The 27,071-nt window shown below is 39.9% G+C and overlaps 1 protein-coding gene across 1 annotated transcript in view; it reads left to right on the top strand.

Annotated features, from left to right (window-relative positions):
- The window catches only part of C9H6orf58 (chromosome 9 C6orf58 homolog), a 114,670-nt gene that overhangs the window by 7,833 nt on the left and 79,766 nt on the right, over positions 1–27,071 (top strand). Inside the window, exons 4-6 of the mRNA XM_018053509.1 lie at positions 291–475; positions 2,332–2,432; positions 2,716–2,954. Coding sequence (XP_017908998.1) covers positions 291–475; positions 2,332–2,432; positions 2,716–2,954 — 525 coding nt within the window. The remainder of the gene's footprint in view (positions 1–290; positions 476–2,331; positions 2,433–2,715; positions 2,955–27,071) is intronic.

The raw sequence follows: 27,071 nt of genomic DNA, 5'->3' as shown, positions 1-27,071 counted from the left end.
CTGGCCGGCTACAGTCCAAAATGTCACAGAGTCAGACACCACTGAGCGGCAGCAGCGGCAGCAGCGCTCAACTATTTTAGCCAATCTTCATTTCTAATTGTAGGGTTATTAACAGAAATGCGATAGAGTTATGCATATGATCCTTAGGGAGATTTTCAATATTTTGCGGTGACTTTTTTTTTCATGTTTCTGGATCTGTGACCTTTTCTTAAAGGCTTACAGATTACTTAAAAACATCCTCTATCATATTTGTCGGCGCTTGTGGTAATGATAGCTGTCTTCTTTGACAGATATGAATTACTTTCTGTGTGCACTGCCCTTCCTTGCTGCGGTTGATTCTGGCATAATGGGGATATCATCAGATCAAGTGCTGCTTTTGCCACCACCCAAGGACCAGACAAAGTTTTGTCTTAGTGTTTCTAGCTGTCAGTCCTCCTTTCCTTCGACGATGAGGAAGTGGAAAGCCCTTTACAAGGTGCCTTTTTCAAGTTTTATTATTTAATCTCTCAGGAGGTGGTAAGAGAATTTCTTTTTTTATTGGAATATAATTACTTTACAATATTCTATTAGTTTCTGCTGCACAACACTGTGAATCAGCCATATGTGCACACACACACACACACACATACACACATATATATACACACATTCATATATACATACACAGGCTTCCCTGGTGGCTCAGAGAGTAAAGAATCTAACTGCAATGCAGGAGACACAGGAGACATGGGTTCAGTGTCTGGGTTGGGAAGATCCCCTGGAGGAGGAAATGGCAACCCACTCCAGTATTACTGCCTGGGGAATTCAATGGACAAAGGAGCCTCTATCATAGCCTGGCGGGCTACAGTCCGTGGCGTCACAAAGAGAAGGACACAAGTGAGCATTCACACACAGGCACATGCTATGCACACATCCTCTTCCTCTTGAGCCTCCCCTCCCCGATTCCACTCTTCCAGATCGTTACAGACCACTGAGCTGAGCTCCTTGCACGGTACAGCAGTTTCCCACTAACTACGCATGTTCACACCCAATAGGGAATAATGCCAATGTTGTTCTCTCGATTTGTCCCCCTTTCTCCATCCTCTGCTGTGTCTCCAAGCCCATTCTCTACACCTGCACCTCTATTCCTGCCTTGTAAATAGGTTCATCAGTGCCATTTTTCTAGATTCCACATATATGCGTGATGTTTTGTTTAGGTTTTTGTGTGTATTATATGGTATAAAAATAGAAGTTTTTATGCAAGTTATATTAATATCATTACTTTATGGGCTTCCCTTGTGGCTCACAGTAAAGAATCTGCCTGCAATGCAAGAGACATGGGTTCTGTCCCTGGGTCAGGAAGATCCCCTGGAGAAGAGAATGGCTACCCACTCCAGTATTCTTGCCTGGAGAATCCCATGGACAGAGGAGCCTGGCGGGCTACAGTCCATGGTGCTGCAAAGAGTTGAACACGACTGAGCGACTACCATTTTCACTTTCTTTCATTTTCATTCCATGACATCAAGGCATTACATGTCATTTACATCCTTTGAACCAACACAGCATTAACAGCAACAGAGCGTTAACAGCAAGCCTATCCACTCATCTCACTCTGAGCAAGCCATACATGAATGCGAGCACACATACTGAATGAAACGATTATTCTGGTAAACTGAACCTTCAGATCAAGTGAGCAATAACACTTGGGAGAAATATCATTATGGGGTTGGTTTTAGAACAGTTAGTTACCTTCTTTCAAATGATTCAATAAGTGGTCACAAATAGGTATAACTAAACTATTATGTGACAATCAAAACCACATATTCAATGACCAAATGAAAATACATTGGTTAAGCATAGTCATGGACCAAAATCAACGCAAAAAGAGATCTTTACTAGTTCCATAGACTATTAGTTCATTTTTAAAGATTTTATTAAGTTATATATTCCTGTAATTTCCACCTTTTCTTAAACTTTTGTGGTAATTTCAACTATGGCAGCAGAAAAACAGCTGATAAAAAACAAAGTTCTCTTGGGGTTTGATAGAAAACAACAAAATTCTGTAAGGTAATTATCCTTCAATAAAAAATTGAAAATGATACTGACTTTTGGGGGGGGAATGCAGTTCATCTCTTATAGATACATGCAATATTACTCTTAATCTGCTCCTGATCTGCTCCTAATCATTATTATAGGCTCTACAGATTGTCTGTCACTCATGGCTTGTGAAAATTAATCCATAGAAACCAAATTCACCTGTGATGTAGACTGTTGCTAAATTGGCAATGTGGACAAAGTGAAATTGTAGAAAGAAGAACTGTTCTAGTTCTTCATTTCTTCCCTCTGCTTTAGCATTTGCAGTCACCTTCTAGTAGCTTCGAGGACTTACTGAAGTACTTGTGGGAGGCACACGTCTCAAGCTTGAAAGACGGTTACAAAATTTTTGAAGACAGGTAAGCATGGATCCCAAGTTACCTCTACTTAAGATGGCCAATAATTTTTGGTCTCATCTATACCTTTTTATTTCCTAATATCAGTCTTCTTATTAAATATTATATTTAATCTTTGGGAATTAGTTACCTATATCATCTAAGGCAGGCACTCAAGCCATCACATTCTAAAACTAAAAATTACATTCTTAGTTTGTGAACAGAAGGTGATCTTTTTAAGAAAATAACGAGGGTGCCATTCTGAGTAACAAATGATAACTGTACCATGTTTCTGCTTGTCTTTTAGGTTAGACTATTATTCTAAACCAGAAGCAGGTTTTGGGAAAGATTGGTGCGTGGTTTTGGACTATCTAGCTGCAGCCAGCTTTCCCACGATCTTTAGTACGGTATCTGAGTTCCAGAAGGCCCTGCCACCAAGAGTGCTTGTGGATGGGGACAGAGCTCCCTTCATCAGCGACTTTACTGACCTTCAGAACATAGTCCTGCTTGGTCTAAAGCTTCTTCATGAAGTGGATAGCGCGACAGGTAAAGGCTTATAAACAATACCTTTAGTCAATATCGCATTGACTAGAGCAAGGAAGAAATAAGGATGATCAGAGAGATGTGTTGTCATAACACATGCTCTTAAAGAAACCAGAACCATTCTGGCCCGAGGACTACAGCAGTCATTAACTGAGGGTTGGGCTGATCATGCGTGTAGTTACTGTTGAAACTCTCAGCTTAGGAAGGGGCGGCAATCATGCATGTAAACAGGGTAAGGCAGTGTGGAGCAGGGCAAGCAATGCCCAGACAGAAAGAGAGCATCATCTTATGGGCCCTGACCATACAGGTCCTTACTGACCCATGAAGCTACCAGACTATCCCGTGCACTTCTTTCATCTACAAACCCAGATATATTCTTTCTGTTGTTGTTAAACAGTATTTTTTTAAAGGCTTAATGTCACTCTTAAATTTAGAAAAAAAGAAAAACTTACCATGACAAAACCAGCAAACTGACTTACGTGAGTTCCCTCCCAGCAGCCTTACTAGTCACCGCAGAAGTATTCTGCTATAGCCCCTCAGTTGCAGAGTTTCTTAGCAGAGTGAAAATAAGAAATCTGTAATTGCAAGTTTGAATTACTACATCATCCCCGTTTTCCAGACATGCACTTATGCAGTGTACCAAACTTAAAACGTAATTAAGATATTAGTACTTTTAAAAACTAAAAAAAAAATTAAAGCTTTTTTTTTTTTTTGAGCAGATCATCTTTAAAGTCTTTATTGAATGTGTTACAATATCGCTTCTATTTTATGTTTTGGCCACGAAGCATTTGGGATCCTACCTCCCCGACTGGGGATCAAACCCACACTCCGTTCATTGGAAGGCAAAGTCTTAACCACTGGACTGCCACAGAAGTCCCCCAATATTAGTATTTTTCAAACAACAACAACAAAATGAATCTGAAAGATTTAAAAGATATGAAAGCAAAGTAAACGTTAAACTATATGTTTCTGAAATCTTATTTGCACTAGGTAGAATAACAAACCCAAACCTTTTAGGGGCTTCTGCAACTGAAGTCTCTTCTTGCATCCTCCAGTAATGGTTCCAGGGCAATGTTCTCAGTCAGTGGCAGCTTTCCTTCATACAATGCTGACTGAAGATGCTTTCATCTCTAGCTCTTCCAACCCTCAACCTCTACATGATTCACAACTCACCAACAGAAAGATACTGTATTGGAGAAAGTCTTGACACTTCCTTCACTTCATCTCATACTCTTCTGGTATGACCTAGTCACATTATCCCATATTTGGATGCAAGCAGGGGGAAGGAATGAAATTGCTGCCTAAGAACAGTTTTGTGTGGCAATCTACTCCATGAAAGGAGATGCAGATGTTTTAGGATCTGCCCAGCCATCTCTGTCAAATTATCACATAGCATAATTGTATTCTAGGCCTGGATCATATAAACTGGCTCTTCCTTGCTAAGATGAAAGGGTAAAGAACTGAATCAAGAATTGAAGGTCCCTGAAAGCTGGGAAGGCCTATACGGCAATATTTTGACAAGATTTGATTTTACCAAAATTTAGCTTTGAATTTAATATGTGGTTTTGAGTGGCTTTCACCAGAAAAAAAAATTGGAGATTAAATATGGAAAACTAATGATTGAAAAAACAAACCTTGATATCATAATTGTTTAGATATCATGTAACAAGGTATTTACTACTATCCATCCACTGTTGTCAGTGCTTCACATTCCCACTGACAGTCAAAATTCAGTAACAGCACCAAAGGCCTTGGGATCTCCAAATGAGCAGAGAATAGGGAAAGCAGATATGTTAAAAGCAAAGCATTAGTAAAATACAAATAGTGATATTCAAAAATAAGCATTTAAATTAATTAAATAGAGGCAAATATTTCCATTCACAAAAATCCTCTCAAAATATCATTTAAGTAACTTTTAGTCTCCAGAGATACTTTATGATGCTCTTCACAAGGAATCTGAGTTAAATTCACTGCATAAGTAACAGCAGACTTTTCAGACTTCCAATTAGCTCATTAGCATTTCACTGATGAAGAATGTAATCAATTCTAAGAATTGTCATGTAGTTTTAAACATTTTTTTAATTATGTAAAATTCTCAGCCACCTGTGTCTCTGCAATGGCATCAGCTTTTAATCCTTGACTACACATATTTTCCCCTTCCTGGATCACAGCCTTGCCATGGTGAAGGGGCTTCCATAACTCAGTGAAGCTATGAGCCATGTCAGGCAGGGCTACCCAAGACAGATGGGTCATAGTGAAGAGTTCTGATAAAACATGGTCCACTGGAGGAGGAAACGGCAACCCACTCAAATATTCTTGCCACGAGAGCCCTATGAACAGCATGAAAAAGCAAAAACATATGACACTGGAAGATGAGTCCCCCAGGTAGGAAGATGTCCAATATGCTACTGCGGAAGAGCGGAAGGCAATTACTAATAGCTCCAGAAAGTTTGAAGTGATTGGGCCAAAGCAGAAATGACGTTCAGTTGTGGATGTGTCTGGTGGTGAAAGTAACATCCGATACTGTAAAGAACAATATTGCAAAGGAACCTGGAATGTTAGGTCCATGAATTAAGGTAAATTGTATGTGGTCAACAGGAGATGGCAAGACTGAACATTGATATCATAGGAATCAGTGAACTAAATTGGATGTGAATGAGTGAATTTAATTCAGATGACCATTATATATACTACTGTGGGTAAGAATCCTTTAGAAGAAATGGAGTAGCCCTCATGGTCAACCACAGAACTGGAAATGCAGTACTTGGGTCCAACCTCAGAAACGACACAATGTTCTCAGTTCATTTCCTAAGCAAATCATTCACCATCAGAGTAATCTAAATCTATGCCCCAATCACTGATTCCCAAGAAACTGGTTTACTGATTTTATGAAGACCTGCCTTCTAGGACTAAAACAAACAAACAAACAAAAAAGGATGTCCTTTTCATCACTGGAGACTGGAAATGCAAAAGTACAAAGTCAAGAGATAACTGGAGTATCTGTTATACTGGAGGAACAGGCAAGTTTGGCCTTAGAGTACAAAGTGAAGCAGAACAAAGGCTAACAGAGTTTTGTTAAGAGAAAGTGCTGATCATAGCAAACACCTTTTCCCAAAAAACCAAGAGATAACTTTACTCATGGACATCACCAGGTGATCAATACCAAAATCGGATTGATTATGTTCTTTGCAGTCAAAGATGGAGAAACTGTACAGTCAGCAAAAATAAGACCTGGAGCTGACTGTGGTTCAGATCATGAGCTCCTTATTGCAAAATTCAGTGTTAAATTGAAGAAAATAGGGAAAACCACTAGGCCATTCAGGTGATATGACCTAAATCATATCCCTTATGATTATACAGTGGAGGTGACAAATAGATTCAAGGGATTAGATCTGGTAGACAGAGTGCCTGAAGAACTATGAACTGAGGCTTGTAACACTGTAGAGGAGGCAGTCAAGAAAATCATCCTAAAGAAAAAGAAATGCAAGAAGGCAAAGTGGTTGTCTGAGGAGACTACAGATAGCTAAGGGGAGAAGGGAGGCGAAAGACAAGGGGAAAAGGGAAGATAGACTCAACTGAATGCTTGGCTCATCACCCAATTTCAAAAAATCAGTCCTTGGTATAAATTTATAGAATTTGAAATATAGTTAAAACAGTGCAAATAATTGAATAAATAAGATCCATGCTGCTAGGACAAATGAAATTATACTCACTGCTCTGCACACACTTTTTACTGGAAAATCTACATGGAGGTTTTGCAGTATCAGGACAGACCTATCTAACCCATTCAGTTTAAAATTATATGTAGCGTTAACAAATACATCATAACTGTGGACACTGTTTTCTGTTATAAGCTATATAACAGGAAATACTATAACAGTGGCACTTTATGTATGCATTTCTTGCCATAATTTGTTATTTTACCAAAAAATATGTATAAAGGAAATGTATTCAAGTTGGTAGGTCATATATTGCCAAATGGTGTTCAAAAATTTTTCAGAAGTTTACATTTTTGTTATAAGTGAGTTAAGTTTCTTTTTTTCTCCAACCTACTATCATATAGCAATTTCTAAAATGTGTGTGTAATGTAGAAAGTGCTACTTCACTCATATATGAATTTACAATTTCTTGAATATGTGTTCTTTTCCCAGTTTTCTGGTTAATTGCTTATATTTCTTATTGATTTTTTAATGTGAAAATCTGGTCAATTAATTTCAAATTTAAAGATTTATGTATATAACTATCATGTAATGTACACATATACTTATATCCAAAAGCATAGAATTTTATTTAAAATAAACATTTTAGCAAATGAGTATACATTTTAATTTACTTGTAATTATTTTATATCCTTTCCAGGTTCACTATCTTTAGCTATATGGAAAATTTTAATGAAGACACAGGCTGCAAAGACGCTACTTCTGGAGTTTTTTGAAGCAGTTCTTGCCATCTTTAATCCAACATTTCTGGGATGATTAATGAATCAAAATGAACAATTCTAACTTGCTGAGCAACAGTAATATCAAAATCTAATGCTGTCACAATCATACATTTTTCTTGTTTCTGGTGTCTTTGACTTACGCTCATGTGTTAAGACTTTGTCCATGCATTCCCATCTTCAAGTTCAAATTAATGCTATCATTATCTTGCTCAATTAATAATTCTTGATTTTTGAAGTTATTAATACTTAACAATGTTCAAGATCTAAAGATTGTATTAAGCTATCATAAATCACCGAGAAATAAATAAACAGACAATAAACTTGGATGACTCTTCTGTTGTTATCCTATGTAACCCAATATCATGAAATTTAGACCAATATGTCTTACTGATTTATAACCAAAGTCCAGAACATTTTAAACCATAATACTGACAAAGTTTTAAAACTCATAAAACAGAACTGACAAATAGAATATAGAATTAATTTGTTAGGGTTTTGTGTGTGTGTTTTCACTAATGACAAGTTTACAGCAATTAGGCAATTTTCCCTTCCTTTGGTTCACAGTTCAGTTCAGTTCAGTCGCTGAGTAGTGTCCGACTCTCTGTGACCCCATGAATCGCAGCACGCGAGGCCTCCCTGTCCATCACCAACTCCCAGAGTTCACTCAGACTCACGTCCATCGAGTCAGTGATGCCATCCAGCCATCTCATCCTCTGTCGTCCCCTTCTCCTCCTGCCCCCAATCTCTCCCAGCATCAGAGTCTTTTCTAATGAGTCAACACTTGATAATAAATCCTTTAGGACTGAAGTTGTCAAGATTGCTCTCTGAGGAGACAGATGACACTGGCTAGCTGTGGTGACTTTTAGAGCATGAAGCTTTCATTAAAAGTTTTCCAAGGCTTCCCTTGTGGTGCAGCGGATAGGATTCCACTTGCCAGTACGTGGGACACAGGTTTGATCCCTAGTCCAGGAAGATTCCCCATGCTGTGGGGCAACTGAGTCCGTGCAGCACAGCTACTGAGCACGTTCTCTAGGGTCCCTGTGCTGCAGCTACTGAAGCCCGCATGCCCCAGAGCCAGCAAGCTGCACCTCCTGAAGCTGCATGCCTGGAGCCTGTGCTCTGCAAGGAGAGAAACTGCCGCAATGAGAGGCCCGTGCACTGCAACTAGAGAAAACCCACTTGCAGCAACGAAGACCCAGTACAGCCAAAACCAAATACATGAATGAAGTAAATAAATAAATAAAACTGTGTGTGCCTGTCAACAATGACAACAAAAAGTAAATTTAAAAAATCACAAATATGTCATTAAAAAAAATGTCTTCCAATGATAGAGACAGAGTGAAGAAACAATGTAGGTTGCTTTTGGGGGGCTCCAAGGAGCTCGGGTTCTTTATGTCTCAGTGCAGGAAAAATTCAGCGAGAGGCAAAGGGATAGATAAGAAGCGGTTTATTAGAACAGGAAACTTGTGAGGCCTGCGAGCCTGTGGGCAAGGGGTTGCTGCTCTCTACGAACTTAGTGGGCTACAGTTTTATAATCAAAGCAAAAGTAGGGAGGAGGAGAAGACCACCTTCTTCTTGAGTTAACATCAGCAGTTCCTCCTCCACGCCTGGTAGGGGAGTTTTCTTCTCCCTATATGGTCAAGCCAGGGGAAATGAGCAAAAGGTGGCTATGAGGCAGAAGATAGATGGCCCAAGGCTGAGGAGTTTCTCCCTTGTGGACAGAAAATGCATAATAGCAGAAACTCCATAAAAGAAGCATGATGGAGGAGGCTGGGCCTTGCACAGATAAGAGATAAAAGACCGCATATTCCTCATTCTTGAAGTCAAGGAGACCTTCCAGATACACGTGAGCAGAAGGTTTCCTTGGAGGTCAAAAAGGGAAAGGGTGTCATCTCACAGTAAGTAATATCAACCTACCCATAGGTTTGGCTAAGAGATGAGCACGCACACATCAAAGGATCCTCAGATAAACCAGACTTAGAATCAGACAAGCAAGGTGATTCATCAAAGGAAACCTGGAAGAAATGCCCCATGAAGGTGATTCAAACCACCACGAGGGCACTACTCTCTGAGTCTGTCTCTGAGTACTATACTCTTTTTTTCCTCCTAATAAATACTCTGTTTAAGAAAATTAGAGATACCAAGGGAACATTTCATGCAAAGATGGGCTCGATAAAGAACAGAAGTGGTATGGACCTAACAGAAGCAGAAGATACTAAGAAGAGGTGGCAAGAATACACAGAAGAATTGTACAAAAAAAGAGCTTCATGACCCAGATAATCATGATGGTGTGATCACTCACCTAGAGCCAGACATCCTGGAGTGTGAAGTCAAGTGAGCTTTAAAAAGCATCACTATGAACAAAGCTAGTGGAGGTGATGGAATTCCAGTTGAGCTCTTTCAAATCTTAAAAGATGATGCTGTGAAAGTGCTGTACTCAATATGCCAGCAAATTTGGAAAGTGCAGCAGTGGCCACAGGACTGGAAAAGGTCCATTTTCATTCCAATCCTAAAGAAAGGCCATGCCAAAGAATGCTCAAACTACTGCACAATTTCACTCATCTCACATGCTAGTAAAGTAATGCTCAAAATTCTCCAAGCCAGGCTTCAACAATACATGAACTGTGAACTTCCAGATGTTCAAGCTGGATTTAGAAAAGGCAGAGGAACCCAGAGATCAAATTGCCAACATCCACTAGCTCATCAAAAAAGCAGGAGAGTTCCAGAAAAACATCTATTTCTGCTTTATTAACTATGCCAAAGCCTTTGACTGTGTGGATCACAATAAACTGTGGAAAATTCTGAAAGAGATGGGAATACCAGACCACCTGACCTGCCTCTTGAAAAATCTGTATGCAGGTCAGGAAGCAACAGTTAGAACTGGACATGGAACAACAGACTGGTTTCAAATAGGAAAAGGAGTACATCAAGGCTGTACATTGTCACCTTACTTATTTAACTTATATGCTGAGTACATCATGAGGAATGCTGGGCTGGAAGAAGCACAAGCTGGAATCAAGATTGCCGGGAGAAATATCAATAACTTCAGATATGCAGATGACACCACCCTATGGCAGAAAGTGAAGAAGAACTAAAAAGCCTCTTGATGAAAGTGAAAGAGGAGAGTGAAAAAGTTGGCTTAAAGCTCAACATTCAGAAAATGAAGATGATGGCATCTGGTCCCATCACTTCATGGGAAATAGATGGGGAAATGGTGCAAACATTGGCAGCCTTTATTTGGGGGGCTCCAAAATCACTGCAGATGGTGATTTCAGCCATGAAATTAAAAGATGCTTACTGCCTGGAAGGAAAGTTATGACCAACCTAGATAGCATATTGAAAAGCAGAGACATTACTTTGCCAACAAAGGTCCATCTAGTCAAGACTATGGTTTTTCCAGTAGTCGAGTGTGGGTATGAGAATTGGACTATAAAGAAAGCTGAGGGCCGACAAATTGATGCTTTTGAACTATAGTGTTGGAGAAGACTCTTGAGAGTCCCTTGGACTGCAAGGAGATCCAACCAGTCCATCCTAAAGGAGATCAGTCCTAAGTGTTCTTTGGAAGGACTGATGCTGAAGCTGAAACTCCAATACTTTGGCCACCTGATGAGAAGAACTGACTCATTGGAAAAGACCCTGATGCTGGGAAAGATTGAAGGTGGGACAAGGGAACGACAGAGGATGAGATGGTGGGATGGCATCACTGACTCAATGGACATGAATTTGGGTAGGCTCCGGGAGTTGGTGATGGACAGGGGGGCCTAGGGTGCTGCAGTCCATGGTGTCACAAAGAGTGGGATGTGACTGAGCAACTGAACTGAAATGAACTGAATAAATACTGTATTTGTTTCACTGCTTTTCATCTTTGTGAAAATTTTTTTTCTGCAAAGCCGAAGAGCCAGGGTCTTGTCACTGACCATCAGTTTAGTGGCTAGGATTCAGCACTCTCCTTGCCACCACTCGGCCTCAGTCTCCAGTGGGGACTTGAAGCCCCATTTCAAGCCCCTGCAGGCTGAAGCCACCAAGATCAGTAACATATGCTAAAAATGGTAAATCATCTCAGGTTTTAGTATAATGCCACCTTTTTCGTATATTTTTGTTTTTAGTGCATACAAAGGAGCATGTCCTAGAACTCATTAACTTATAGAGCTCACTGGGCAGGATATGGGTCTCAGGCCACCATTGTTTGAGTGTTTTGGGGCATGTCTCATGAAGCCATTGAATGGTTTTGTTGCTAAGCAAGTCTGCTTGGCTTCGTGTCTAAGCAAACCTGCTGTCTTGAGTGATCATTAACTTAATGGGAGTCTCCCACACTTTTTCGTAAATTAGAATCCCCTAGTGTGATTAACTATTTAAATACTTACTCCATTCCTTTGTGCATGTGTACATGCTAATTCGCTTCAGTCATGTCTGACTCTTTGCGACCCTATGGACTGTAGCCTGCCAGGCTCCTCTGTCCATGGGATTCTCCAGGCAAGAATACTACAGTGGGTTGCCATGCCCTCCTCCAGGGGACCTTCCTGACCCAGAGATCGAACCTGTGTCTCTTATGTCTCCTGCATTGACAGGCAGGTTCTTTACCACTAGTGCCACCTGGGAAGCCCCCTTTGTTTCTTTACTCTGTCCCTATCACCAGGACTCACCTGTAGACTAAATTTACCTACTAACTGTTGGAAAAACAAGTCTGATAAACTGGTTTGAATAATATGGGCATTGGAGTAAAGAGGTAGTTTAAATCTCAGCTCTATTGTTTTCCAGGGTGAACTTGGGCAATTTTCCTAATTTCCTCCATGCCTCAGTTTAGATATTGTTCAAACAAGATTATAAAACCTACTTGCAGAATTATCTTCAGAAGTAAGTAAAAACAGACAGAGACTAGGGCTCTTCCCAATGTGTAGTAAGCATCCACAAAAATTAGCAATTGTTGCAATAACTGTGCTCAAAGATCAGTGACATACGCTGTATTTTTGGAGCAGTAAAAACAACTTTGATGAACCGAGACCATGACTTAAGTTTTAACTGAATCCAAAGGCACACAGAGCATTTCCTAACAGAGGCAGTGCAGTAAACATTCTGCCAAAATCTTCTACCCCAAAGAGTGTGAAATAACTATCCATTTATGAAATATCTACACAAAACCAAGCCCTCAATATAGCCTGAAGACAGACAGTGCTAAAAAGACAAAATAGCTCCCAATAAAAAGAGAAAACTCCACAAATACTAGTGCCCCAGGAACACAGGCTTTGACTCTGTCCAGACAAACAAAGGCAGACCAAGAAAAGCTGTCAGGTAGGTGAGGAGGGTAGATAACAGAGAACAGCACACACAAAATATACATATGTATTTATATATAAAAATATATATTAGTAGGTTGTACAGTGCCATCTCCGGGCTTCCCTGGTGGCTCAGCTGTAAAGAATTCACCTGCAGCGCAGGAGATGGGAGATGAAGGTTTGATCCCTGGGTCGGGAAGATTCCGTGGAGGAGGGTATGGCAACCCACCCCTGAATTCTTGCCTGGAGAATCCCATGGACAGTGGAGGCTGTCGGGCTACAGTCCATGGGGTCGCACAGTCGGACACGACTGAAGTGACTGAGAGTCCACACGTGCATGGTACCACCTAGGGACGGTCAACTGAAAAAATGCATAACCTAAAAGCTGAGAGCAATGTTTTATTTGGCAGACATTCTTAGGACTTCAAGCCTAGGAAACAGCATCTCAGATAATGCTGAGAAAACTGTTCTGGGGAGGCAAGCAGGAAGTCAGGATATATGGGTGTTCTCACAACAAAGGACAGGTAGTTGGAATGTCAAAAGATTCCTGTTAATTAGAGAAGACCAGATATCTCAAGTTTAGGAATTTAGCACTTTTTTATACGCATGGGAAGGTGCAAGGGTCTGGGCTCACTGAAATCATGCCTCTGATATGCACCTCAGCTATCTGGGACAGTATCCCGTGTTTTCTCATCCTGAGTTTCCTCAAGCTACACTGCTGGCTGTAGCTGCAGTCTGATGACTGCTGGATGCAGGCGGAGTGGGGGCGGGGGGAGACGTTTCTCGTTTCCATCCTGAGTTCCCTCACGGCTCAGCATCAGGGGGGACTGCAATCACTAAGGGCTGCTGCACCCTTTGCTTACTGACACAGCAGATAGCATCCTTAGTCCACATGATGGTTTCTTCTATAGAATGGCTAGGGAAGTTTTATTTTGCTTAATGTAATCTTTTAGAAAGTATCAAAATAGGAAATAAATTTATATTCACACATTTATATATTTTATGAGACCAGTAAGGAAACAGCACATATTTAAAGGATCATTTCAGTTACTACTCATGAAACCAGCTTTGTAGGGCTGGTGTTGACAATAATTTTGAAATTTTACAGTATAAAATGAGCCAGATTACAAAGTTTTCCATAGACAGTCTGGTAAGACAGTCTTATTTCTGGGAAACCAACAGTTGCTACTATAAATGAAGAAAAAGTAGGCATATATGTATATGGAGAGGGTCTGTGAGCTTGGACATCCCCAAAATGATGAACATAGCAACCACTCAGATCCTGCCATCGAGACCTCATTTTCCAATAAATGGAGAAGGATGCCTTTGAGAAATGGCCAATTCTAGGGTTGAAGCACGTGAAAGGAAAATGAATTTAAAATATGCTGTAGTTTCAGAAAGCAATAAAGTGTTCAAATATAAATGGATAGGGACTTCCCTGGCGGTCCAGTGGCTAAGACTCTGTGCTTCCAATGCAGGGGGCCTGGGTTTGATTCCTAGTCAGAGAATTAGATCCTGCGTGCCGCAACTAAAGATCCTGCATGCCACAATGAAGATGCTGTACAGCCACATGAAAGTAGGTAAACATTTTTAAAGATGGATATATTGTCAGAAGGGATTTCTACTGGCCAATACTAGCATAATGGGTTATTGTAAATAATGCTGTGATGAACACGGGGGAGTATATATTTTTTCAAATTAGTGTTTTTATCTTTTTCAGATAAATACCCAGAAGTAGAATGGGTGGATCATATATAGTAGTCCTATTTATAATTTTTTGAGGAATCTCCATGCTTTTTTCTATAGTAGTTGTACCAACTTACATTCCATTTTCTCTTCTTATTGAGAAAGAAATTTTAATTTGTAGTGAATAATTTTATATCTATATTATCCATATCATCTGATCTAGCAGTCTTTCTCCTTATAAAATACTTTTGAATTTTATCCAGTAAAATTTTTCTTATCTTAATAAATCTTATCTTAATTTTTTCTTTACTCTTAATAAAGAGTAAAAGTTTTCTCTTTATTATAATACTTTCCAAGGTTGATATACAGGTAAATTGAAAAAGATTTCAGTGAAAAACATAGTGTAAGATGGAAAGATAGTGTAGGATTTAAAAATAATAACTCTGTATCCATTCTTACCTATTGTGAAATTTTTCACACACAACCCTCAAGGATGAGACATGTGCAGCCTGTGAGCACTTCAAGAGGTGCTACTTCATCAGAGCTACTAGACTGTTATTGCTCAGTTGCCCTGGAAATATGATGAACATGCATTATGAAGCCATAATTTCTATAGGCTTTGTATATAATTTATTTGGTGTGAAAAGAATGGATAAGATGGTCTTAATATTAGATTATTAATGTGGGTGCTAATGAGATATGTCATGCAATAATGTACTCATATTAATATTGTTGCCATCACAATGAAGATTTTTATATTAGAACTTTATTCTTTAGGAACAGTTCAAGGCAAAAATAAATACTAGATTAAATATTATTTAAAATTTACCTGATTATTCTTTAAAAATCTTACTTAAAACACTTAAAAAACCCAAACCAGTAAAATTTATTCCATTTTTTCATTGTTTCTGGAAAGGATGAATAACAGCTAGAAACACGGTAACAAAAATTGATCTGATCCTTAGATGGTGGCAGAGAGGTGACATTGTCTTATGATATTCCCATTATGCTAGAATCAACTGCAGCAAGGAACAGTGTTGCAGAGAGATAATAATTAAGGTTTGTATAACTGAAAAGCTATTATTACTATTGTTAACATATAAGTAAACCCACAGATCTAGAAATATAGTAAAACTTAATCAGAAATTTCCCTTGGTCTCATATACAACTAGAATATGCTTCTCTTTAAAACCTCTCATAAGGCAGAATGGATTTATGTTGTAAATTTACTATTTTAAACTATAGATAACAATTGCAGAACTTTAAAAGACTAATTGAATTCTAAAGCACAATAAGTGAAAAAGAAATAAACTGGTAACGTTTGTAGAACACTATACTCTCATGAGTTTGTATTCTAAATTTGAAGATCCAATATATCTTGAAAATATTTTAATATATATCTAGAATTTTTTCTTTTTAACACAATTTTATTTGATAATGTATTACAAATTCTTCTGTTCTATGTATTTAAAGCAAGGTTTGAGTTTACTAGTTTTCTAGAACTGATATTTTCAAAATTGGATAAATTACTAATTTAAAAAAATACCCTTTAAAAATATCATGTCAAAACATTCACACTATTTGGGTCAAAGGGTTTTCTTCTTTTATGTTTACAAAAGCAATAGTTCTCATTTCTTTATTTGTTTCTACAATTTACATTCTATACTGAATTGATTCTTTGAGGAAAGATCATCAATTCGAGGTTTGATTGTTACATTAAACTCACCAGCCCATCAACTGTCCACAGAGGTACATAGATGATCCTCAGATTCACGACCACAGACCATCCTTTGTGTGGGATCCATCAGCTAATTTGTCTAAAAGAGAAAGATCAAGGGTTGGATTTACTAGGCTCATTTAAAGCTGTAGATATACTAGACACATTTTTGTTGTTGCTGCTGCTGTTAACTCACACACAGAACACAGGCTTTATTTGGGAGAAGGCGATGGCACCCCACTCCAGTACTCTTGCCTGGAAAACCCCATGGATGGAGGAGCCTGGTGGGCTGCAGTCCATGGGGTCGCTGAAGAGTCGGACACGACTGAGCGACTTCACCTTCACTTTTCACTTTCATGCATTGGAGAAGGAAATGGCAACCCACTCCAGTGTTCTTGCCTGGAGAATCCCAGGGACGGGGGAGCCTGGTGGGCTGCCGTCTATGGGGTCACACAGAGTTGGACATGACTGAAGCGCCTTAGCAGTAGCATTTTAAGGTTAAGTCCTTGTTCTATATGCAAGCACTTGTTTGGCACGTTGGTCTGATTCTTTCAACTGAGGCTGGCTAAAATGCAATTTTTGGGGGAGACAGATACCATGTCACTGAAACTGTATAGGTTTTTAGCCTTTGACTTATTCCTTTGGAAGATACTGTTTTCTGGAAATTGTCTAAAGAAGCTTTTGGCCTGGCTTTTCTGAGACCAAGCTATTTTGCTTGTTTGTTTAGCATTGGCTGGTATTAGGCTTGCAAGCTGCTTGAATTGAGCTGCAAGCTGTTCAAGTTGTTTGAAAATTGTTCTCTTGGCGGGACAGTAGTAAGTGGTCTTGAAGTTGGATATTCGTTCCCTGCCCAGGAATTGAACTTGTGTAGTCTGGAGGAAAACCAGGAATCCTAGCCCTAGACCACCAGGGACTAATGGCTAGGTGCAAAGTTACCCTGGCTCTTGCCCTCGTTTGAAAGCAAGACTGTTTCAAGGAGACAAAACCAGGTAGAAACTTTATTACTAGATACATAGTACAACATGTGGGAAAGCAGATAAACAGTTTATTTAGACAGAAGAAAAATGGGAATACTCACCTGGAGGGAAATGGTGTGGGTGTCTTTCCCAGTGAAGAGGAGTTCCATAAAGAGGAAATTAAATCGATTAAAAAGGGGCAGTTCATCTGGGTGTTTGTTCTCCTCTGACCAATTATATTGCTTCTTTCTTACATCTGACCTGACTTAGGGCCCTACCTGATATGTGCGTGCATTTTTTTGCCAAGAGGGATTCCAGTGCAGAGGCTTATGGGAGGTTTGACAACACCTACTATGGGAAAGCACCCCTTCCCTTTTTGACCCTTGAGGAGCCTTCCTACGTGTGTGCAGTTGGAGAGGTTTTCTTGACCTCAAGAGTAATAGTTGTGATCATCTTATCTATTCCAGCAGAGCTCAGCTTCTGCCATTAACTTTGTTCTTGGCATGTCTAAGGAAGATTGAACTCCACTTTACTTCACTTGATAAACCCTAGGTGCTCAGGCCCAGGGCCCATCTACCTCCCACCTCACTTTCACTCTAAAGAAAAACATCCAAGAAATAGTATCACAGCTACCTAAGTATTTTGAGAGTGTCCCCTCTCCTCAAGACTCTGGCTAATTTTATATTTAAAAACAATGGTTCTCTTCTTGCACATTTATAACCAAATAGATCAACCTGACCAATGACAATTAAAAATATCCTTGACCATTACGGGGAATTTTTGAAATCTCCAAATAATTTTCTTAAAACCAAATTGCACTACAACTGCTTAAATATTTCCAAGGACTTCCCTGGTGGTTCAGTGGTTGGAATCCACCTTGCAGTGAAGGGTACTCAGGTTTGATCCCTGGTTGGGGAACTAAGGTCCTACATGCCACAGGGCAACTAAGCTTGCACCACATTGAAAGATCCCTCACGCATGCCGCAACTAAGACTGGATGAAGCCAAGTAAATTAAAAAAATTTTTTTCAGAACTGAGTGAAACATATACTTCAGTTGGTATGTTAAGGCTTCCACCATTGAGAGTCTTAAATTGTCTTTCCACTAATTACAATTTTAAGATTAACTGAGATAAACAATTTAAAAAAGATAAAATGTCTCCCAAAGCCTCATGCTCGTCTCCCTTGGTTCCTCTTTCAGTACCAGCTTGTCTCTTTCCCCATCTCCCCCTGGCCAGACTCTAGCTCTGATGCCATCACCGCCTTCCTTCTATACCACCCACACCCCCTCTATACCGTCAATTCCCCCATGCTAACTCTCTCACCCAACTTCCCTCTGTCTCCGAATCTCTCCACAGTTGCTTTTCCTTTGAACTTGTCAGGGTCTGTTTCTTTAAAATTAAGCCTTCTGAGGATCCAGAGAGCAAACCTTAAATTTCTTATATTCCCTGGACTAAATTTGAACTGCAAGTCTTTGTCAAAGATTTTCCCAAAGTAACCAAAGATCCTCACAGGTTTGCTAAGGAATTTAATATTGTCTTTCAAACTTACCCAACTGGTTTCTCTGACTTAATATTAGCTAGTTCATATGTTGGTGAATACCAGGCTCAGCATTGCATAAAACCTGCTAATACGGAAATCTTGAAAGATCTCTAGAATGACAATTGGGAGATCAGCCCACTAATTTATTACATACTCAGACTTGAGCAATCTAGGTGACTTCATCAAGCAATTTCTAGAATTTTCCCCAAACTTGTTGCTTGGAACAAAATTCAGACTTGCACACAAAGTTCTGATGAACCTGTTCATGAGTATTACATCCAACTTCAGGTTGATTGTAAAGAAAATTCTGGCCTTCTTTTAGATGTTGATTCCACCTGGGTAGCTTTGAATGCTATGTTTATTAATGGGTTGAACTGGGACCTTTCCTTTTTAGTGAAAAAGGACCAGGATGAAGCAGGAGACTAGGTCTACTCTGGAGTTAGTTTATCTGGCAAACCAGCTCTCTCATGCTCCGGATGAATCACCTGAAAGGACGACTGCCAAAATTCTTAATCTTCAGCTCCAGGAAACGAAGGCTCCTCAATAAAACAAAAACCCTCCCAGTTTCTATTATTGCAAAAATCCAGGATATTGGAAATAGATTATTATAAATTTAAGCGTTTCATGTGCTTTCAGCCTTCTCATCAGCCTTTCCAATGTCCTCATGATTCTCAATGATGAGGTTTTAAGGAATTACATCCCGTGAAAATAAAATTAAATATGGCTCCTATGTTCAGTAATTATTGAATTGCGATACTTTCACCTGCAACTTTAGCTATTATTAAGATTCCAAGGCATTCTAAACTTGACTCTGTTAGCTAAAGAAAATCACCCTGCCAATATTTCCACAAGGAATGCTGCCCTTAAAGGTACTATTAGCAGCCAAACCTCTGTCACGGCTAAAGGGATAGTTTCCCAAATGATAACATAGAAAAAAATAGCTAGATTGGCCTCAGTAAAGGAAATATAAGGTTGTAAATTCAACAGTTGTTAGTTTGTTAAAGAGAGAAAGCTGTGGTTTAGCCAAACAACAAACTGGTCATACTGGAGACTCTAAAATTCCCACTCCTCACAGCTCTACATACAATAAACTACTGATCTACTGTCAAAATGACAAACTTCATGAGTCAATATTAGTGAAGAAATAATAAGTTCACAAAAGTGCTTCCTTATTCATAGCCAAACTGTGCTCACCTCCTGTTGCTTTTTCCTCTAAAGAACATTTTTCTTGGCTTCAGCGGCAGGAACTACATCATTCTCAATAACCTTGACCAAAACCTGTTTTTCTGGTACCCATCTTCTCAAAAACAAAATTAATGCAATATTTTTTACTACTCAAACTAAAATTTATGTCATGGACTCACCCTATTTTCCAGTTATACTATGCCATATTAATTCGTGGTTCCCAGGTGGCTCTGGTGGTAAAGAGCCCACTGGCCAAGGCAGGAGACATAAGAGATGTGGGTTTGATCCCTGGGTGGGGAAGATCCCCTGGAGGAGGGCATGACAATGCACTCCAGTATTCTTGCCTGGAGATTCTCCATGGACAGAGGAGCCTGGCAGGTGTGGTTTATGGGGTCACAAAGTCAGACATGACTGAAGTGACTTAGCACTTGCGTATTAATTTCAAACTCTGTCCTTTAGATCATTCTATTTCTTTATTCATGGATTATTTTTCTTTATTCGTGGATTATTTTTCTTTATTAATCCATCAACATTTACTCTTTTTTCTAAGATTCATTTCCAGTCTTATTCTATTCCCAGACTATTCCTGCTCACAGCAGTCTCACTTTTGTCCAGTATCTTATGCTTTGGCCTCTTACTGCTCTCTGATTGCATCAGTTCTAACTTTTCTTCTTAACCATGTTGAAAACTCTTTAAGGGAAGGCATTATTCTGCCTCAGACTTTCAACAGTCTCTTTCCAATTCCCGCAGTTTTTAAATTAAAATTTCTGTCAATGAATATTGACAAGTGCAAGTAGATAGCTGCATCTCAAAATAATTGTGATGACTGAAAGAAACCAGATTAAAAAAGAGTGCACAACGGTTTGAATGAAAACTCTAGGTAATGTTGCCTAATCTGCAATGATAGAAAGCAGATCAGTGGTGCCTGTGAAGTTGGGGAGCGGGGTAGGGTAAGGAGGTATTGGCATGTGGGCAGGGAGAGAGTAGACATAAGAAGTTGGGAGGTTCTTGAAGATGAGATTACAAAGGGGAAAAGTGTTTTAGAATAGCACATATGGTCCTTATCTATGATGAGGGGTTCAAATCTCACACATATATTAAACTTCTCAAAGTTATCAGTGAATATATTTTTAAATGTGCAGCTTATTGTATGCTTGTATATTAATAGAGCTATTTAAAAGACTGCTAAACAAGCAAAAACAAACATTCAGAAGGCCTAAGTATTGTGCAAGCATTATGTCCTTGTTATTAAACTAAAACATACAACTTAAGAGCCTCAAAATTCCTCAGTCTGAATTTAAAGACACTTCTTAAAGGGGCAATAATTGATCTTCCCAAATTTACTATCCACTACTTTTTTCACATTCCAATTCTCCCCCCAATGGGGTAGTCTTGCTCCTGATACAACCTGCTGTCATTGCCATATCTATAATATTATTCTGGCAATGCCTTCTTCACGCTCTTTGGTCCTGCTTTCTTCTTATGTTAATTTTTGACTGGGAGATTTTTACAGAAACTGAAGCCTGTGATCAGCAATTTTTACTTTGGCTGACCAAAAATTAAGTCTGTTATTTCACTAACACTTTGCAGGTTATTACATTCAATAGTTACACCTGATACCCTGTAAAGTTTTCCAATTTTTGTGAAACGTTGTCTTCAATTCACCCTTCCACAGAAGCAAAGGAGCATTCTCCTGCACTGGTGAGTTTCATTTTCACTTTCCACATCAGAATCAATCACTAAGGTTTTTTGTCTTTTTATTGGTCTAATATTCACATTATCTGAATCAGAACTATATTCTGAAGAATTATCATCTTCTGAGACACTAGTATATATGTTGCTTGGACAGTCAGAGAAAGTATCTGCATAAAATTCGCCAAAACGTTCTTCACTCAAAACTTACAAAGCGTCATTTTAGAAAATTTTATATTTATAACATACATGAGGTTAGAATGAAAACCTAATGGAGCAAAATGTGACTGATAACAACAATCATAAGTGTATAATGAACTCTTGATCAATTTTAAGTTCTAACTTCACGGAAGCACAAGCTGGAATCAAGATTGCTGGGAGAAATATCAATAACCTCAGATATGCAGATGACACAACACTTATGGCAGAAAGTGAAGAAAAACTAAAGAGTCTCTTGATGAAAGTGAAAGAGGAGAGTGAAAAAGTTGGCTGAAAGCTCAACATTCAGAAAACTAAGATCATGGCATTCAGTCCCATCACTTCATGGCAAATAGATGGGAAAACAGTGGAAACTGTGGCTGACTGTATTTTTCTGGGCTCCAAAATCACTGCAGATGGTGACTGCAGCCATGAAATTAAACGACACTTACTCTTTGGAAGGAAAGTTATGACCAACCTAGACAGCATATTAAAAAGCAGAGAGGTTACTTTGCCAACAAAGGTCCGTCTAGTCAAGGCTATGGTTTTTCCAGTAGTCATGTATGGATGTGAGAACTGGACTATAAAGAAAGCTGAGGGCCGACAAATTGATGCTTTTGAACTATAGTGTTAGAGAAGACTCTCGAGAGTCCCTTGGACTTCAAGGAGATCCAACCAGTCCATCCTAAAGGAAATCAGTCCTGAGTGTTCATTGGAAGGACTGATGTTGAGGCTGAAACTTCAATACTTTGGCCACCTGATGGGAAGAACTGACTCATTGGAAAAGACCCTGATGCTGGGAAAGATTGAGGGCAGTAGGAGAAGGGGACGACAGAGGATGAGATAGTTGGATGGCATCACCGACTCAATGGACATGGGTTTGGGTGGACTCTGGGAGTTGGTGATGTACAGGGAGGCCTGGCGTGCTGCAGTCCATGGGGTCGTAAAGACTCAGACACGACTGAGCGACTGAACTGAACTCACACAGTGATGTTAATTGTATCACTCGCTAAAAAATGTATTGATATCTCCGGTCAATAAAGTTCAGGTGACACAAGACGTCCTAATACGCTCCGGTCGATAATGTGTTAATCTCAGCCTCTGTTTGTCACTGTTTCCTGAACTGCTCTTGTACTTAGTCTTTATCTTACCTTTGAGATTGGGGGAGGGGCTTTCCTGGTGACTCAGACGGTAAAGAATCTTCCTGCAATGCAGGAGACTTGGCTGGGAAGATCCCCTGGAGAAGGGCGTGGCAACCCACTCAGAGAGTGGAGCCTGGTGGGCTACAGTCCATAGCGTTGCAAAGAGTTGGACATGACTGAGCAACTAACATTTTCATTTTGATACTGTTGATGAAATACTTTTTTGGCCACTTTTATAATTTTTAATCCTGTTAAAATTTTCTCTAGTTATGTCATAGAGTTCAACTTAATTAAATATGGAGTAAAATCAGCTACTTTAAAAAAAAAAAGAATTCCATTTATTGAGTTCTTGAATGAAAATGAAATTCTTTAATTAAAGTATCCAATTCAACATTCTATCTAGCCATTTGCTCCTTACTGGGCCTAAGCAGAAAACTTTTCTAGGAGTGGGTGTGTGTCTATATATATATATATATATATATAGACACACACACACACACACATATATATATATATATATGAATGTAAGCTGCTGCTGCCAAGTTGCTTCAGTTGTGTACAACTCTGTGTGACCCCTTAGACGGCAGCCCACCAGGCTCCCCTGTCCATGGGATTTTCCAGGCAAGAGCACTGGAGTGGGGTGCCATTGCCTTCTTCGATAAGAATGCATATATGTGCAGGATTGAATTACTTTGCTTTATGGCAGTAATTAATATAACATTGTAAATCAACTATACTTCAATTTAAATAATTTTTTTCAATTTTAAAAATTGGCAAAAGACATAAAAGGACATTTTAGATAAAAAGAGATATGGATGTCAAATAAGCACATAAAAAGGTGCTTAACATCATTAGCTACTGAGGAAATTAAAATTAAAAACCTTAGTGAGATATCATTACATGCCTATCAGAATGGCTAAAATAAGAAATAACACAAATGCTAGTTAGGATCCAAGAAACTGGGTCATTCATATATTGCTGACAGGAATGTAAAATGGCAAAACCACTCTGGAAAACGGTTTGGCATTTCCTTTTAATACTCAAACTGGACTTACCATATAACTAAGCAATTAAACTCTTAGATACACACTCCAGGGAAATGATAACTTATTTCCAGGCAGAAAATTTGTATACAGATATTTATTGCAGCTTTATTTGTGGCATCCCCAAACTATAAGAGCCAGGAACCCAAATGGTATTAGTGGATAAATGAATAAACAAACTTGCGCATCCATGTCAAATAATGCTTGTTGTTTAGTCACTAAGTCGTGTCCAACTCTTTCACGACCCCATGGACTGTAACCGGCCAAGCTCCTCTGTCCATGGAATTTGTTAGAGAAGAATACTAGAGTGGGTTTCCGTTTCCTTCTCCAGGGGATCTTCCTGACCCAGGGATTGAATCTAAGTCTCTTGCATTGGCAGGTGGATTCTTTACCACTCAGCCACCAGGGAAGCAGTGTAAAGATGTAGAATGATGACCGAGTCTTGTGATGATGGTACAGTTAAGTATATTAAGTATATTATATTAATAATGGTAGTAATTACACAATGTGTCATTACACATGTGATAAATTTGCAGAGATACATACACATACAGGTACACAAATGGGTACAGCTGGAACTGATGAAAGCTGAACAAGCTAAATGGATTAAAGCAATGTCAATATCCTAGTTTTGATAATGCTGCTGCTGCTGCTAAGTCGCTTCAGTCGTGTCCGACTCTCTGTGACCCCATACACGGCAGCCCACCAGGCTCCCCCATCCCTGGGATTCTCCAGGCAAGAACACTGGAGTGGGTTGCCATTTCCTTCTCCAATGCATGAAAGGGAAAAGTGAAAGTGAAGTCGCTCAGTCATGTATATGACTTTCACTTTCATGCATTGAAGAAGGAAATGGCAACCCATTCCAGTGTTCTTGCCTGGAGAACCCCAGGGACGGGGGACCCTGGTGGGCTGCCATCTGTGGGGTCGCCCAGAGTTGGACACAACTGAAGCTACTTAGCAGCAGCAGCGGTGGCAGCAGCAGCAAATACACTCAGACAAACATACAACAAAATACCAAGCAATTGAAGATCAATGGGTAGGTTTAAAAAAAAATAATTAAATAATACAGGGGAAAAAATTGAGAAATTGATTACACTGAAAATTTTCTACTTTAAGAAGACATCATTGAAAGAGTGAATTGGGAGGCGGTCCTAAGATGGCGGAGGAATAGGACGGGGAGATCACTTTCTCCCCCACAAATTCATCAAAAGAACATTTGAACGCTGAGTAAATTCCACAAAACAACTTCTGAATGCCGGCAGAGGACAACAGGCACCCAGAAAAGCAGCCCATTGTCTTCAAAAGGAGATAGGAAAAAATATAAAAGACAAAAAGAGAGACAAAAGAGGTAGGGACAGTGTTCCGTCCCAGGAAGGGAATCTTAAAAAAGAGAGAAGTTTCCAAACACCTGTAAACACTCTCACTGCCGAGTCTGTGGTGAGCCTTGGAACCACAGAGGGCAACATAACCAGGAGGAAAAATAAATGAATAATTAAAACCCATAGATTACACACCCAACGGTAACTCCCCCGGTGGAGAAGCAGCGCAGACGCCTGCACTCGCCGCTAGCAAGCGGGGGCTGGGCAGGGCGGCGCGGGCTGCAGTGCTTAGAGTAAGGACCGGGCCTGAATGCCCCAAGGACAACCTGAAGGAACTAACTTGGGCTAGCAAACCAGACTGTGGGATAGCTACCATGCAAAAAGCCCTAACCTAAGACACCGTCAGGCCCACTCACAGAACAAAGGACTGAGCAGAGCTAGCCGGCTGCAGACCATCCCCCTCCAGTGACGGGCAGCCAGAGCCAGAAGGGGACAATCGCGGCCCCAGAGAGGCATTATCTACCAAACTGCAAGCAGGCTTCGTTGCTAACTAAGACTTCTTGGGGTTCTGGATGGTCAACATCCGCCTGACAGGGTGCGCTGGTTGCACACCCAGAAAACCTAGCAGCAGGAACGGAGGCGGTGATAAGTCGCAGCGACTGCACTCGCCAAACACCTGGTCACCTGAGCTGTTCAGACCGGGGAAGGGCACAAAACGCAGGCGCAATCAAGTCTGCACCTCTGAGAAGTATCCGAGTGCCTGAACCTGAGCGGCTTAGACTTGGGAAGGGCATACAACCCAGGGCTGGCCTCAGTTCCCAGCAGAGCAACCTAGAGTCTAAGCAGTGTTGACAGGGAAAGCACACACGCCCTGAGCGGGGACAAACTCAGTGTGGCTGAGACAGTACGAGCACACACCAGTGTTATTTGTTTGCAGCGTCCCTCCCTCCCCACAGCGTGACTGAACAAGCGAGCCTAAAAACGTGTCCACCACTGCCCCCTTGTGTCAGGGCGGAAATTAGACGCTGAAGAGACGAGCAAACAGAAGCTAAAACAGAGGGAACCTCCTTGGAAGTGACAGGTGCAATAGGTTAAAACCCTGTAGTTAGTACCAACTACATAGGAAGGGGCCTATAGATCTTGAGAAATATAAGCTGGATCAAGGAACTATCCGAAAATGAACTGACCCCACACTGCCAACAACACCACTGGAGAAAGTCCCAGATATATTTTTACTATTAATCTTTTTTTTAATTAAAAAAAAATTTTAAGTCCTCTATTACTCCCTTAATTTTCATTTTTATAACCTACTATTACTTTGAAAAAAAAAAAGGGAGAGACCCTATCTTTTAAAGCAAACTTCATATATATATTTTATAATTTTTGTGACTTTTTTTCCTTTAATATTGTATTTTTGAAAATCCAATCTCTACTCTAGATTTTTAATGTTTGCTTTTTGGTAGTTGTTATTAATTTTGTATCTTTAAGAACCCAATCTTCAGTACCTATTTTTACTTGGGAGTGAGATTACTGGCTTGACTGCTCTCTCCCTCTTTGGACTCTCCTGTTTCTCCACCAGGTCACCTCTATCTCCTTCCTCCCCCTTCTCTTCTCTACCCAACTCTGTGATTTCTTTGTGTGTTCTGGACAGTGGAGAACACTTAGGGAACTGATTACTGGCTGGATCTGTCTCTCTCCTTTTGATTCTCCCCTTTATCCTCCTGGCCACCTCTGTCTCATTCCTCCCTCTTCTCTTCTCTGTATAATTCCGTGAACATCTCTGAGTGGTCCAGAGTGTGGAGTGCACATAAGGAAGTGATTACTGGCTAGCTTGCTCTCTCCTCTTTTGATTCCAACTCATCTCATCCTGGTCACCTCTATCTCCCTCCTCCCTCTTCTCCATGTAACTCTGTGAACCTCTCAGGGTG

This window comes from Capra hircus, chromosome 9, assembly GCF_001704415.2.
Source record: "Capra hircus breed San Clemente chromosome 9, ASM170441v1, whole genome shotgun sequence".
Lineage (NCBI taxonomy): Eukaryota > Metazoa > Chordata > Mammalia > Artiodactyla > Bovidae > Capra > Capra hircus.
This window is presented reverse-complemented; position numbering and strand designations above follow the sequence as displayed.